General features: G+C 49.9%; 2 protein-coding genes across 12 annotated transcripts in view; one reads left to right on the top strand and one right to left on the bottom strand.

Annotated features, from left to right (window-relative positions):
* Positions 1–1,036: 1,036 nt before the first annotated feature.
* Positions 1,037–10,473, bottom strand: PIGC (phosphatidylinositol glycan anchor biosynthesis class C). Of its 8 annotated transcripts, none has more exons than XM_044387916.3 (2): positions 10,348–10,473; positions 1,037–2,411 (listed from the first exon to the last, which is right to left on the bottom strand). In XM_044387916.3, exon 2 carries the CDS (start codon positions 2,203–2,205, stop codon positions 1,312–1,314), a length of 894 nt encoding a protein of 297 aa, XP_044243851.1. In that variant the 5' UTR covers positions 2,206–2,411; positions 10,348–10,473; the 3' UTR covers positions 1,037–1,311. The 8 variants fall into 8 exon arrangements, with proteins under 8 accessions (XP_044243851.1, XP_026365137.1, XP_026365138.1 ...); XM_026509352.4 differs by lacking the exon at positions 10,348–10,473 and adding an exon at positions 3,619–3,720; XM_026509353.4 differs by lacking the exon at positions 10,348–10,473 and adding an exon at positions 3,619–3,693 and having other exon boundaries at positions 1,037–2,443.
* Positions 3,768–16,000, top strand: part of CUNH1orf105 (chromosome unknown C1orf105 homolog) — a 28,679-nt gene continuing 16,446 nt past the window's right edge. The window contains exons 1-3 of one of the 4 annotated variants that reach the window (XM_026509349.4): positions 3,768–3,871; positions 4,669–4,754; positions 8,268–8,358. In XM_026509349.4, coding sequence (XP_026365134.1) covers positions 3,857–3,871; positions 4,669–4,754; positions 8,268–8,358 — 192 coding nt within the window. In that variant the 5' untranslated portion in view covers positions 3,768–3,856. Of the gene's footprint in view, positions 3,872–4,668; positions 4,755–8,267; positions 8,359–8,757; positions 9,073–9,458; positions 9,624–16,000 lie in introns of those variants that run through there. The other 3 variants (XM_057315354.1, XM_044387917.3, XM_057315355.1) reach the window with 3 other exon arrangements.

The following is a 16,000-nucleotide window of genomic DNA, read 5'->3' on the forward strand; positions in this document are numbered from 1 at the left end:
TCGACCTTCTAACAGCAACCGCTGACAGGAGTGTAGTGCTACGGACGTGTCCAGTGTTCTTCAGAGCATTGTGCACAGATCTCAGTTATCACAATTCTAGAGCTAATCCTTCCATTCCCACTTTCTACGTGAAAAACAAGACACGGAGTAGTTGCATCATTAGCCCACGAGCTCGTCATCTACTCCCTCCTTAGATAAGCTGGACTGCTCTCAACGACCTGCGTATAAAGCCCAAATTCCTGTCACTCAAACCTCCCGCTTCAACTTTTCCTCCAATCCCCAGAACCCGAAAACCCCCACGAAACGCTTTCCCACCTTCGTGCTCGCCGGAAGAACAGACGCGGCACAACGGCAGCCCCAGGTCGCATCCAAGTGTGGTTTCTGTCCGGATTTAAATTGGACAGAATTTACAAGTCAGATTTCACATGAAAAATCACATTGGCAGCTACTGAGAGCTCATTTCAGATTTTACTCAGAATTCTACGGATCTGCAGCCAGGCCTACATCTGGCTAGAAACCCTCCGTTGGAGCAGTGGCTGCCCTCGCTGGTCAGGGCGCGCTCCACCCAGCACTCGGCTGTCATTCTTCACACAGTCTGCTGGCTTCTCTTGTTCCTATTACCGACCTGGTTCCTAAAGGCCTTTGCCACCTTGCCCTAAAACCATCTTTTACCTAAATCCCACCGAACCTCCAAGACCAGGCTCAGATGCCACCTCTTCTAGAATAGTTCCTAACTACTTCAGCCTCTCGGAATGCCGGGGCATTCGGATTATGTATTATGACACCTCACACTCTCCCCTGTAGTTAGTGTGTCCGTGCTTCTCAAGAACAAAGCAGAAACACGGAGTCAAGCTGAAGCGACCAAATCTGTGATCTGAGCCAGTAACAGAGCACAGCACCCAGGATTCTCGCACTTAGATAAATAAAGGTAGAGAGAAGTGACTTTACAAATAAACCCACGTGTTTTCATTCTCTCTTCACTCTTCATGCCCCTTCGTCAGCCTTCTGCTTACAGAAAAATCGTGAGACAGCTTAATGGATGTGTTGTTATTTTGTTTAATAAATAGAAACCACATCACTTCATTCATTACAGCAAATGAGAGGGCCCCAGGAAGCTTTTTCATCAACAAAATAACAGAAAGGACAAGCACCTTCACCACCCACGTCTTTGCTTAAGCTTTTTCTTTTGATCTCTGTTCTCCGACCCACATCGGTATGTTGCTTCCAGAATGGGACTCTGCCTTCAAATCTTATATAAGTTGAGAGGCTAGTCTATCAGCTTGCCTTAATAACACAATGGAAGTCTCTAACTTAGCTGAGAAACCTGGACAAGTCTTCTTTGATTTCGGCCTCATCCCAAGGCCCATGAATGTTTTCTTTAAATAGCTGCAGGCGAATGAGGTAGAAAGGGCAGAGACAAGAGATGGAAACCAGCAGAAGGGCAAAAAGGAAGGCTCCCACAGCACTGATGGACAGCAGGCCTCCCAAGGCTGAAAATGCAAAGAGCAGTGTGACTCCCACGTAGCTGCGGGGAGTACAAGCCTTCAGTTTCTTCTGTAACATGGGCCACAGGGCAAAAATCTGGATGGCAAATGTCACCATGATGAAGGCATGCAGGGACCGGGGCAGGCGTGACGCGAGGCAGACAGAAGCAAAGATGGCCATGTTCAAGGACAGTGTGCTGGATACAATGGCAGCATTGGCACCATAGTCAAAGAAAATGAGGTGGCCTAAGAGCATAAAGACCGACATGGCATAGATGGTATCCGTGCTGACAGACTCCGTCAGGGTCTTCAGCACTGGCGAAAAGCCGTATGTGAAAGTAATGAAAACGAGGGCGCTCTTCAAGTCAGCCCACCGGGTCCTCCCACTCTTCTTCCGTCCTTCACCTCCATCAATGAGATCGAACAAAACATAACCAATCAGTGAAGAAGCAAGGCCAGTCCCAAAGAGCCACTGGGGGGCCAGAAGACCCTCATCCATATACCACCAGATAACGACAAAAACACAGACACTGCACAGCTGCTGTACCACCACGCTGGACTCAAATACCACAGCCCAGTACTGGTACTTCCGGGCGTAGATGTTTTTCCGGAGCTCTTCCAGGAAACGCCGGTCCACGTAGTTATCAGGAAAGGGCTGTCGCTCATACAAGACCTTCTGCCACTTGGCCTCCTTTGCGTTAGTTACAGGTTGGGCACACATGATCCTCTCCCTCAAATGCGGGCTGGTTCAACTCCCTTGCACAAGTCCATGTGGTTCTCTCCTTCATGAAGTTTTGAAATAAGACCTCTCTGGAAATCCCATGCTGTGTTGTGGTTGAGATTGTTCCAAGCTTCAAAGGCAGCAACCCAGGCCAGGCCTGCAGTAGATGAGTCTGTTCTCTGAGGCAGGACAACACAGCCAAGTTCCTAGAAAAAGTCAGACTATGAACCTATGAAAGCTGTGAAAGGTCAAGGGAAGGACTGAGTTAAAATCAAACCAACCCAGTTTATTAAAAGTTGGGAGCAAAATACATGTGGTGGCCATTTTATACATATGGATATTAACATTTCATTTCAGACTTTAAGTTATAATCCCATAGATAATAACAGACATCTGTTAGCTATTACTTACTGAGGACCTACTATGTGCTGAGTCCCTTCTGCAGCTTCCCTCATTTAATCCCCACCTCTCAAGCTAGCATTAGCTCCACTTTAATTAGTGGGAAAAAAAACCAACCAACCAACCAACCAAAAAAAACCCTGAAATTCAAATTGCTTAGGTAACTTTAGTCCAAATTAACAGTGGTAAACAATGGAGCCAAATTCAAACCAAAGTCTGACCCCAAAGCCTGGGCCTCACATCCTGTCTCCCTCTAAACCAATTAACTCAGGGGTTCATATATCCCTGAGGTCTGTGAATGGGCTTCAGAGCATCCAAAACCCTCCCTGTCACTGTATCCTTGTACCTACAATTAATGCAAATTTCCAGGGACAGGACCCAGAGCTTTTATTTATTGAGATCTCAAAGGCAGCTATTAAAAAAAAAAAAAAAGTACGTACCAGCCTAAAGACAACAGTAAACTGCACAATACAAAAAGGTATGAGTTCTACGGTTTATTCGGCCAAAACCAAGGACTCAGAAAAACTAAAGATTCTTAACCCGGTAACTGAGCTTAACATCCTTCAAAGAGTTAGCATTCAACTTCTAAGGCGGAAACTCTCATGAGGTTCGAAGATAATGACCCCTTTTTCACAGTGAAAACTTAAGATTGTCAGGAATAACCGGGGTCATCCAGCAAGTCTGCGAAGACAATTCTTACTGCCCGACCTTATTTCTTCCATGGAGACCACCACAGGTTTCGCTGCACAAGCGAGACCCTCTGGGAGCCCCCCTCACTGCTGCAGGGACCCCAGCCTAGGGAGCTCCCGGCCGCCGCCCGGCTGGAAGGTCAGCTGAGCCGAAAAGCGCACCGCCCCTCCGTGGGGTCGGTCAGGGGTCCCCGGGGGCGCCCCACTTACCCTCCCGGGCCGCCCCCGCTCGCCGCCGTCCCTCACCAGCCTTGGGCCTGCGGGCCTGCGGGGGACGGCGGAGGAGAGACAGTCCGGGAAACACTGACTGCCACTCCGAACCCACCTGCCCGCGGTTGCTAGGGCTGCGCGGCGAGGGAGGGCGGTCGCCCGCCTCTTTCCGCATCCGGGCGCCGGGGTCGCGACGGCGGGCGAGCACTTCCGGGTCCGCCACCTCCCCCGCGGCAGGAGCGCCCTGCCCCGGCCGGCGGAACTGCAAGGTCGCTGCTGCCCCCTCCCGGCGGCTCCGAGGACCTCCCGGCTCCTCTCCGGAGGACGGGCGCTCAGAGCGGAGGAAAAAGCAAATGCCCAACAGAAAGGTGGGATTCCGCATCCGAATGCCAGGGATAGAGGCTGAGCTGCTAAAGAGAGATTATAAAGCCTACTTTTATTGCGCTCCTATTATTAAATCAGGCGCTCAACTGGGGACTTCCCATGCATCCGTGAATTCAATGGACACACATTCAGGGAGTTCCTGCAATTTCTGTTTTGGGGGCTCCTGAGACCGCAGTGACTGGAACAGACAAAAATCCCTGCTCTCCTGGAGCTTTCTGTCTTGTGCATTGACCTGTGAAGTGATGGTATCTTCATAGAGGACAGAACTGAGGCTCAGAGGTGTAAGTTGTCCAAAGCCACCAGCTGGAAAGTGGATTAACAGAGATTAACATCTAGTTGTCTGTAGCTTCAGAGTGTGGTTCTTCCCTCTTTGCTGCGTAGAAGGAATTGGGGTGGAGGGCCCTGTGGCTGAAAACAGTCTGGGACTGAATAGGAGGTTGTGAACAGTCAGCTGACTTCATAGATGCATAAACAGATGGAAGTAAAGAAGCAAAGGGATAGATAGAGTAGAACGCAAGATGTCAGAAAACCTGAATCCACTTACTAGCTGTGTGACTTGGCAAATCACAATGTCTGAGCTTTGATTTCTTCATCTGTTAAGGGGAGAGAACCCTATTTATTCTTGGATACTTTACAGCGGACTCAAAAGGCTCAAATCATAAAAGTGTTTTGTAAAGTGCTGGCTTTTATATAGCTGCCATTAGCTTACTTTGGTCATTGTTTTGATGGCAATGCTCAAACGCAATAAACTGCAAAATGATCTCTTTCCATTTCTCTCCAGGTTTCTGTTCCAAAATTTGGCAAGATTCCTTGGCTTAGTGAGGCCAGCCTCATAAACAAGCCATTAGTGCTCAGCCTCCCCAAAAGGTAACAGCTCAGCCACTGAGGGCAAAGGTTGCAAGAAAGACTCCCAGAAGATGATTTCTGGGGGCAATTATCAAAAGGGCAAATCTGGTCAGTTGAGAAACCCAAGATGAGTGTTCAAAAACCAGATGGCCTGGGTTTCTCAGACAAAAGTGGGCACTGAGTAGAGGCTCGGCAGGGGGATGAGATCTCAACCCCCCTCTCTACAACCACCACTCGACGATACAAAAGAATCGTGCCCTTGGATGCTGCCTTTCCAAACACTTTCATCCCCCTGGCGTCTTACTTTTTCTCCTCTGTTTTAATTTGAAACTTACTAGTTTTAACCATCAAAAGTCTAGAACCATAAATTCCTGTCTTTAGAGAGTAGCAACTGCCTGTATCTCCCTTTGAGACAATCTCCTCCAATCTCACCAGTCCCGCCACGTCCAGGCAAACTGCTATGGAACACGATTCTGTGTTTCAGAACTGGAGGTGTTCGTGTGTTAGCAGCATTTTAGTGCTGACACTCGAGATAACGGGGATTCCTCATTCCTCCTCCACTTTTGGTCCCTGGCTGTGGTGATATACCCTGCTCTGGGGAGGGGAAATGGAAGGAAGGGGGAATGTGAGGTAATGTGGGAAAAATCAGAGGGGGAAGAGGGAGACACATACCTTCCTGCCCACAGACAAATGAGTCTCCGTGAAGGACACTCTCCCCACATTCCCTCTTCAATAACATGGACCTTTGCTTTATCGGCTGTTCCTTTAAAATCCACATTCTCAGTAAACAGCTAGACAGATTTGTGTATTTTCAGAGCAGCTATGAAGTGCTTGTTGCTCTTTTCTGCTATTTTTACTTAACTCAGTATCTAAACTCTAGCTCACGTCTAGCTAATGTGAAATGGCTAGTGTTTGCCATTTAACTAGGGTAACAGCTCGCTATCCCATCTCAGCCCCCTTCCCGTTAGACCTGCCCCTGCAGCCAGGAGTAAGGCATCACTGGGCTAGCTCTCTCCTTCCCTGATTATACAGTTTTGGGGGCGGGGGTAGGGAGGGGGAACAGGACGGGGGCCTGAAGAAGACAGACCCAGAATACAACTGGGCAGCCCCAGAACCTGTTTCTTTTCACAGCCGGGTCCTGGAGAATCAGAAGGGACAGACTATTCACAGTCTGAAGGGAAGGGATAGTTTTCCCTCTGGCCAGCTAACCTTGAGCTAGTCGTAAGGAGAAATTGCCTCAGCGGTCAGTGAAGCTCTACTCATTTCTTTTTTTTTTTTTTTTTTTTTAAGATTTTTTTTTTTTTTTTAATTTGACAGAGATAGAGACAGCCAGTGAGAGAGGGAACACAAGCAGGGGGAGTGGGAGAGGAAGAAGCAGGCTCATAGCAGAGGAGCCTGATGTGGGGCTTGATCCCATGACACCAGGATCACGCCCTGAGCCGAAGGCAGACGCTTAACCGCTGTGCCACCCAGGCGCCCCAGCTCTACTCATTTCTAAACAGAGTGTTTGGGCAGCAATCTCAACCCTTGTGAAGAGAAACGGCACTTCTCTACCTCAAAAGACACTGAAGACACTGCCTGGACACCACACGGGTGTTGTGTGGAGCTTTCAGGGAAACAACATAGGAGCGAAGTCTTTTGAAAGGATGGTTTGTTTAAGTATCAACAGTTCTTAAAAATTAGGAACTCTTCAGCTGGCTAAAGCTCTGAGTTCCAAGTTATTTTTGCCAAAACCTTTTTCTAAGGTCTCAGCAAGAAAGTTATAAACTTGCTTTAAGTATTACCTAGTTTGGGACAAGCAGTTCAAACACAGAACAGTCTAAAAAAGAGAAAGAAACGTTTAGTGAAATGTAGCCAGAGCACCCCCAATTACAAACCCCAAAACACACGTGCAGGGCTGGAGGAGTGAGGCCCGGCTCTGAACACCCGGGCCTGCGCAGACCTCCTTCCTTCCGAGAAGACTCTCCTGCTACATGGAAGCCACACTCCTCATCAGTCTCGAAAGCCCGCAGGTCACACTGAGGGCCTGCTGAATTGAGATTATTGAGTGCTAAAGCAGCTCCAGAGTGTCCTCTGGTCTCCCTAGGTCAGTATCTGTATGTCAAGTCCAAGGCAGGCTGTTCACAAATCAAAGATAAGGCAGTGAAGGGGCTAAGTCAGACCCACCACCCCTGCTCTGCCAGGGCCCAGGGAAGTGGTGAGGAGAAATGAAACTGTAAATGCCTCGGGAATACCAAACTCCTTTCACTTGCCTGAGTTATAAATGAACAATGAACAATGAAATCTTTCCTCATGAGAGAGGAGAGGTGTTCCGGGCATGCCGAGTTTCCATTTCTGGAATGCCAGGGTCATGCACAGTGTTGCACACACAAGCAGTTTATGATGACCAGGCCCCCTGCATGCCTTGGCCTCTTATATTGTAATAAAATGAACCACCACAGCCGCAAGGCAGGTCACACCTGTGAGGAGAACCGATATTGTCCCTGCAGCTTCACTGCTTCACCCCCTGACTAGAAATAAAGAATGTTCTGGAGTGGTTGGAGGCTATGTTCCATGGGAAGAAATGAGTGGATTCAGTGTACAAGGACACAGACCCCAAGAAAGCAGACCAGGCATGAAAAAAACCTGCACTTATTAAATATGAATAACTTCTACACAGGTCTTTTCAAAAAGGAGATCTGGTTGCATTTCACCCAATACACATCTGCTTTTATGAACATTTTTTTTCCTGCCTTAATTTGTACACTGTCTCTGACAATTCACAACTGGCATTAGTTAGTTCTAAACAAAAGGACAGAGAAGCCAGAGTGACTTAAGAGGGCAAAGTCATCCTTTGGAAGCTGCCAAATGGTCTGTGCCTTTCAGTACTGGGGTGGGGAACAACTCCTCAGGGTGTCCCCTGGGTTATCTCTGTTGGAAAGGAAAAAAAATTTACTCTGCCTTTTAAGTTTCTTCTGGCTGGTTTTAAGAATCAAATTGACATGGGACACATTAACAAGAGAAAATCAAATTTAATTTTGTGCATGCAGGAACGCACAAGAGATTCCAAAGACAGTCATGCCAAATAACGTATATATATCATCCTGCACTAAGGGAAAAGAGGGCAGGCGTTGGGGACTCCAAAGGGAAGGAAAATAATTCACAGGAAGAATGGAAAGAGTAAATGTTTGGTAAATGAGTGTTTGCTGGGCCATCCAGAAACAATGGGACACAGAGATGAATTTCAACAGACTTTGCCAAGTTCCTCCCTGTCTACCTTACCTAGCTGATATTGTATTTCATATAATCTATGGTGACAGCTCTCTTCCTGGAGCAAGTCCTCTATCTAAATTCTTTTAGGCAGTTAAGGGGAAGGTCAAAGTTTCTTCCCAAGTCTTTTGGGCCTTGGTTGTTTTCAGCTCACAATAATCTGCAGGCCAGAGTGGTACATCATGGGGCTGTTTGTTTTGACCCCTACATCTCTGAAACAACCAAGGGCTTGGCTCTTCAGACCAGAGACTGTGGTTCTAACTTACTTTGTTTTGATTACTTCAGATATCCTCATGCCTCTGCCACTTTTCTGATTTCATCCAAGAAGGATATGAATTTGCCTATTTTGTTTCAAGTTCCAGATGTCTTCTCTAAGGTACTCGTTTTCTGTTTTTTAATTGAAAAGAAACCCCTAGTGGTTCTAGTATGGCACTGAATGTAAATACAAAGGCGTGTCCTATCTCCTTAGCTGAGCCCAGGGCCTGGAAGGTCATCACTGTTCCATAGACAGTTGTCGAATGACGTGAATGCGCATCGCAGGCTCACCCGAGCTCAAGTGCACTAGCACTAAGAACAAAGGTTACAACCACCAAAGAGTGAAAACGAACAAATACACACAGTCCTCTTGAGAAATAGGCCCTGAGGCCTTCAGGGACTGCTGTTGAGTCCGTGTCCAGAGCCAGTCCTAGTTTCTGGAGCCTCCAACCCTGTCCCATCACCGCCCTGGATCCCTCATGTGTATCCCTTCCTCCTCCCAGAAATCAACCGGGACTGGCCCCCGGGCGGCACTCCTTAACACTGCAGCGCCCAGAGGGTTCTCGGTTCGAGGTGCTGGTGAAGTCAGCAGTGCTTCGACACAGAGGGAGAGAACTCGGGGCGGACGAGCAGTTTCTCACCTGAGAAGTACACAGGACGGCTGCTGGCCGTCGTGGGCGCCGTTCCTAAGCACTTGTCACAGCACCCCCTCGCGGTGACGCCCTGTCGTGGGGACAGCTCCGCTCTGCGAGCCACCATTGCACCGGCCCTCGTGTCAGGAGGTAGACCCCTGCTGAGGGAGGCCTCCCTTGGTTTAGCGTCGATAAGGAGAGGGGTGAGTTGGGAGCCACCTCCGTGAACCGGTGCGCGGACGGCACAGGTGCACGGCCGCCCTACCGGGCAGTGGGAGGGAAAGGAGGGCTGGGCAGGGAGAGCCAAGGAACGGCTCCAGAGGAAGATCTGGTAGGTATTTCCACAAGCACCAGGGGAGGAAAGACGCGGAGCCTGAGGGTACGGGAAGGGCTTGAACCCATCAAGGAATCAGGTCGCGCCGCGAGCTGACAGAGAGAACCCCGCAGAGGGGTGGGCCCGGCAGGAGCGCAGAGGGCCCCCCGGGGGCCGGGAGGAGCAGCGGGCAGATGTTCCAGGTGTTCAGCTCAGGACCGTCAGCGGCAGGGCTGCGCTTGAGTCACGGCACTAATCCCCCAACACCCGGGACAGTCTTGTAGGTACGAGTGCCCCCAGAACGTGCACAGACGGGGCTGAGCCCGGACAGGGTCCACGGGGAATGGCCGCAGAACGAGCAAGAAGCCCTCCAGTCACGGTCTCTTTGGACTTCCCATTTAGACAGGCTCTCCCATGCCACCGAGCACCTCCTCATCCCAGGTGAGCTCGGAGATTCCGTGCATCGTGCCTGCCGAGGCAGGAAGACTAGGCCCCAGACCCGCCGGGCAGGAGGCGGGAGGGGAAAGCATTAGTAATGGCCAGGGCGAGGGAGAGACCCATCTCCCGCAGGGCTTAGAATTTCATGGCTGCAATACTCGCGGGTGACCACGAGAGCGCAGCCAAGAGCAGCAGCGTCCCTGGGCTGGGCCAGTAGGCTGAGCCAAGGAGGCCAGTCTCCGCGCAGGCCGCGGATTCCGCCGATCACTCAAGAGCTCGGGACCCCGGCCTCATCCTCCCCGCGTCAGGGGCTGATCCTCCACCTCTCTCTCTCTCCACCGCCCGCCCCCCGCGTCTGTGTGTGAAAAACAGTGGCCCCTGCAGACTGGAAAGACAGGGAGGTGTAGAAAAGGCATAACTGTACCTTTGCCATCTCAGGGAGTTCGGCTGCGCCAGAGAATTAACCGATGTGAGACCGATGAACGGCAGAAAAACATACACATGAATTGAATGTAGGTTTTACGTGACCCAGGAGCCTCGTAAGGAAGTGAAGACCCAGAGAAGCGGCAAGACTTAAATGTTTGATGCTAGGCCGAACAAAGAGAGGCAATGGTGGGAAAGTACCTATCAGACAGGGCGGCTAAAGGAAGATAAAAATCATTTTAACAAGGTCTGGGTGTGCAGAATTGCACAGAGCTGGCGTGACCACGAAGGGCTGCACATGTACCTGGTGAAGTAAACAGGGGCTCCGCAGGCAGCTGCTCCTTTCTAGAAAGAAACTGTGCTGTATCTGGTGGGCGTGGTATGCACTGCGGACACCCTGTCTTTTCCTTTAGCCTCGAAATCAGAGACCCACCAAAAGGCTGCTGGCAGCCCTGCAGCCAACGAGCAGGCCTGGCCTCTGGGCACAGGTGCGAAGGTCCTGCCACCTGGCTCCCTTCCCCTGCCCAGTCACAGGTCAGAGGGCAGAACTTTGTACACTCACATTCCAAGTGGCATTCCCGCCCTGCCCAGGAGCAGTCCTGTGGCAGGGGCAGGTGTCTGGAGCAATGTTCACCCATGGACAGAGAGACAGAAAGGAAACAGGCTCAGAGACTGAAAGACAGGGAGAGGAAGACACACAGCAAAAAAGCAGAAACCGAGCAAGACACAGAGAGGCAGGTAGGGGCACAGAATACAAAAAGGGAACAGACGAGGAAAGGCAGAGCTAACAGAGCACAAAGAAATGGAGCGTCCGCACTGCCTGGTTTAGACACCTGCCCTCTGGAGCAGCTTCTTTTTTTTTTTTTTTTTAAGATTTTATTTATTTATTTGACAAAGAGAGAGACAGCCAGCGAGAGAGGGAACACAAGCAGGGGGAGTGGGAGAGGAAGAAGCAGGCTCAGAGCAGAGGAGCCTGACGTGGGGCTCGATCCCATAACGCTGGGTTTGTGCCCTGAGCCAAAGGCAGACGCTTAACCGCTGTGCCACCCAGGCGCCCCTGTGGAGCAGCTTCTTGGTCAGGCCCGACTTTCACCGCCAGTTGCAGGCATGGACTCCTCCAGATGCCATGAAACAGCAACGGGCAGCGTGATCGCGGCAGCACGGAGGCCCCGAGGTGCCTGGCTCAGAGCTCCCCAGCAAGGCGGAGCCCATGTGTGGGGGCCACGTGGGGACTGCGGCTGGAGACCCGGGGACCCCATGGCCTACTTGCTGGGTTAGGTGTCGGTGAGCAAGAGCCGCTCAGGTACTAATGGAGTGGGAAACGCTGACCCATTCTCTCGGCTCCTGCCCCCACTCCCTCTCCTCGCTTTGATCCGGGTTTGTTGTTCCAGTCTCACGAGTCAGAGTCCAGAGGAGAGCAGCACTTGCTTGGCTTTCAGCGGACCTGTGACAAACACGTTGTCTAAAGACGCGGCAGGGCCCAGCGTGCCTGGGAAACGCACAGGAGGGCGACTCCCCATTTTCTCAGCACCGAGGACTCCTTTTCTTGTTTCTTTCTCGCTGAATCTGTTTCTGAGAGCTCGTGACCACCACGGAAACTAGCCTGCGTACTCCTCAGTCCTTTTCCCGCGTCTATTGCTCAGACACGTGTGACTACAGATAGGATTTCCAAAGGGCCGTAAGCACGACCCCCGCTGATCTGATGGTAATAAAACCCACGTTTAAGAAGTCCAGCCAGTAAATGCATGGCTGTTGATATATTTTGTGTAGGTTTGAAATGTTTCTGAGTCAACCGTATGAGTATTTTAAAAAAATCATATTCACCTTTATTCTTTAACGGAAGTGGCTGGTATTTTCAGATGGCAAGAAAATGTGTAATTACCAGAGGGGTTTGTTTTGTTTTGTTTTAATATCTGATCACTGCTTTTTTTCGAAGGGATATAGGAATCATTATGCCCTCATGTGGATCTAAGAACCCACTTTCTCCCTGGGGAAAGGTCATCTTCTTCTGACCCTTTATCCAAGGAACTTTCTGGCTCACTGAAACTACGTGTATGGTTGGACAAAGCTCTTAACCCTTCCGGGTCACAACTTCCTTGTTGTGTTCATTGAAAGAATTGAACTAGAAGTGACTCATGAGGCGTCTGTCATTTACGGAAGGAGTGGAAAGGAGGAAAGGAACAGAGGTGTCGAAGGGTAGGAAGGATGGAGGCAAATTTGTCAGCTTTCCTCAGCATGCTCATGAGGGCTATTTTTAAAATCACCATCTGGTGCTTTTACATTTTCAGTTTTTGTTAAGTGGAGAGGTATGTGTGCATGTGTGTGAGACAGAGAGAGAGGTAGAGAGAGGGACAGAAACATATTTCTCTGTTTCTGTATCAAAGATTCAAGAAGGCCAAGGACTTGGAATGTGAGCCAGACCTTAGGAACCTCAGCAGGTATTAACCTCAAATATTAGGACGTTTCCAGTCGTGACACGTGAAGAGCAGACTCTGGCATCTGGGCCTGACGGAACTGTGCATCGTACCTTGGCCAGGCGACAAGAGGTTGCTCTCACTTTCTGATCACACCTGCCATCTGCCATCCTGGGGACAGCTGCTTGGAAAATGAGAACCCCGTTAACTTAATTGCAGTTTCTTTTCTTGGTGGCTCTGACTGTACAGAGGCTACAACCAGGGGCCTGTGCTCTGAACCACGTGCCATTCCTGCTACTGCTGCTGAGCTGGCCCTAAGGAAACCAAGAGGGAGCAGCAAACGCTGCAGAGGGAAGAGACCTTTGGCTCCAGGGCTAGGAAAGAAAGCAAGGCGGTGGGTGGGAGGAGTGGGGGAAGTGGAGGCCTACACAACATGGAATCCCAAATTGTTTGCATCGACTTCCATGTACACATATAAATATATGTTTATGTGTGATAGTTTAAAATGCTTACAGTGGGGGTGCCTGGGTGGCTCAGTCGGTTCAGTGTCTGCCTTTGGCTCAGGTCATGATCCCCGGGTCCTGGGATCGAGCCCCACATACGGGTCCCTGCTCAGCGGGGAGCCTGCTTCTCCCTCTCCTGCCCCTCCCCCTCCACTCGTGCTCTTTCTCTCATTTTTCTCTCTCTCAAATAAATAAATAAAATCTTTAAAATAAAGTGGTTACAATGATTCATCCATTCAACCAACGTGTGTTGAATGCCTACTGTGTGCCAGATTCTTGACAGGCTCTAGGGATGCAACAATGTTTGAGATGTGTTTTTGCTTTTCAAGAACTCTCAGCCTGGTGGAGGAAACAAACACATTTAGAAAGAAAGAAAAGAAAAGAAAAGAAAAGAAAAGAAAAGAAAAGAAAGAAAGAAAGAAAGAAAGAAAGAAAGAAAGAAAGAAAGAAAGAAAAGAAAGAAAGAATAACAGGACAAAATGCAACAAAACGCTACACCAAGGCTGTGACGGAAACAGAAGGACAGGCACCCAAATCAGGTTGGGGGTGTGCAAAATGGTAAGAGGGCCAAGAGAAAGACTTTCTGAGAAGGTAGCAGTGAAGCTGTCTTCATGGAGGAGGAGTTAACGAGGCCGGGCAGGACAACATATAAAACATATTGTCTTCAGGTCCCACGGGAATGGCAGCGATCACTGCTCTGAAACTCGGGAGTGACATCTGCCGCTGTCATTAACGGGGCAAGACCCTGCCCTGCACCTTGGAGGCCCCTCAAATATGTCTGTTGCTTGATTTGCAATAAACTCATATTCTTATGTAGAAACCGGAAGTCTGGAAAAGGGGATAACTCCACCAAAACCAAATCTGCCCAAGGATGCTCCCACTGCCACCTCCCCCTGCCTATGCTCTGCGTCCTTCCAGACTCAGTGTAAAGGCCACTTCTCGGAGCCTCTCCTGACCCCACAACGGGACGTGCTCTCTCTTTCCTGAAGGCCCAGAGGTCTCATGGCTGCTCCTGCGATCACTCGTGCATCCAGCCTCGAATCACAGTTTCAGAGATGTCTCTTAGCCTCAGAGCTCACAGAGGGAGGGCTGGAAGGGGGAGCCGAACCCCGGGAGATAGCACCCCCAGGGTATCAGGGAAGATCTGGCAGAAGGTGGAATCTGCCAGAAGCCCGGGAGTCTCTGCCTCTCTGGCCTCTCTGCCCACTCCCCACGCCCCACACCGGACAGTGGCCCTTCTCAGCGGGCCCCCGTTACCTGAAGCCAGTCTGCTCGGTCGTTCTTCTGCGCTGCTGCGGTGTTTCCTGGACGTTGGCGTGCCCTCCCCCCAACTTGTTCACCCCCCCAACACCTACCCAAGCCTTGCCCGCTCCTGCAGCCCTTCTCAGACCCTTCCTTCTCTGCCCCGCCCCACCCCAACCCAGGTGAGCTCTGTGGGTTTTTTTGGTTTCACTGTGGCCCTAACGGACGTCTGTCACAGTGCCTTCCACACGCTGTGCTTCCTGGCACGCAGTCTGCTGGGTGGTGAGCAGTTGAGGTCAGAAGCTGTGTCTTTTTTTTTTTCCATAATATTTTTATTATATTATGTTAGTCACCATACTGTACATCCCTGGTTTTTGACGTAAAGTTCGATGATTCATTAGTTGTGTATAACACCCAGTGCACCATGCAATACGTGCCCTCCTCACTACCCATCACCGGTCTATCCCGTCCCCCACCCCCCTCCCCTCTGAGCCCTCAGTTTGTTTTTCAGAGTCCATACTCTCTCATGTTTCATTCCCCCTTCTGATTAACCCCCCTTTCTTTATCCCTTTCTTCTACTGATCTTCCTAGTTCTTATGTTCCATAGATGAAAGAAACCATATGATAATTGTCTTTCTCTGCTTGACTTATTTCACTTAGCATAATCTCCTCCAGTGACGTCCATGTTGCAGCAAATGTTGAGAACTCATTCTTTCTGATAGCTGAGTAATATTCCATTGTATATATGAACCACATCTTCTTAATCCAATCATCTGTTGAAGGGCATCTCGGCTCCTTCCACGATTTAGCTATTGTGGACATAGCTGCTATGAACATTGGGGTGCATATGGCCCTTCTCTTCACTACGTCTGTATCTTTGGGGTAAATACCCAGTAGTGCAATGGCTGGGTCATAGGGTAGCTCAATTTTTAACTTTTTAAGGGACTTCGACACTGTTTTCCAGAGTGGCTGTACCAACCTGCATTCCCACCAGCAATGAGGAGGGATCTCCTTTCTCCACATCCTCTCCAGCAATTGTTGTTTCTTGCCTTGTCCATTTTTGCCATTCTAACTGGCGTAAGGTGGTATCTTAGTGTGGTTTTGATTTGAATTTCCCTGATGGCTAATGATTTTGAACATTTTTTCATGTGTCTGTTCTTATTTGTTTCGGGGACCCCAGTACCTAATGAATGGGCAAACGAATGAATCTGTGTTTTTCCCTGGCCTGCCTTAGGGCCAGAAAATGTCTTCCTCATCTTTGTGTCCCCAGCCCCGCACCTTCCACGGGGTGGCCTCACAATAAACGTCTGTTGTGGAATGAATGAATCGAGCCGTTCACACTCATACTTTAACCTACCAACCCACAGCATTGTAATACTCACTTGATTCTCTTTAAATGGCCTATAAAAATGAAATGTATTTTAAATATTTGTCAAAAGAATCCAACTTTGTCCCTAGTGTTCAGCCCTCATACGTTCAATAGTAGTGCCTCACCCAAACGCTTTATGTCTCTCAGAGGGTGAAGCTACTGGCAGACCAGTCCCTGAAGCTCACCCAGGAGCGCACTGCAGGTGCTCCCCATGCTGCAGAGACACTCCTCCTCTTCCTGTTCTGTGCCCCTCCCAGCACAGCAGGAACGGGTCAGGGCACAGGTGTAGACACGTGTGGCAAGAGGTCAGCAGACAATCGGATGGCAGGAGGGGGCTTTAATTCAGTCACAGTTTGTCCCCCCAACCCTCTTCTCCCCCATATCATACACTTCCTACGAACACACCTCCAGACGCTGATGTCGGTGAGA

Source organism: Ursus arctos, unplaced genomic scaffold, assembly GCF_023065955.2.
Source record: "Ursus arctos isolate Adak ecotype North America unplaced genomic scaffold, UrsArc2.0 scaffold_2, whole genome shotgun sequence".
Taxonomy (NCBI): domain Eukaryota; kingdom Metazoa; phylum Chordata; class Mammalia; order Carnivora; family Ursidae; genus Ursus; species Ursus arctos.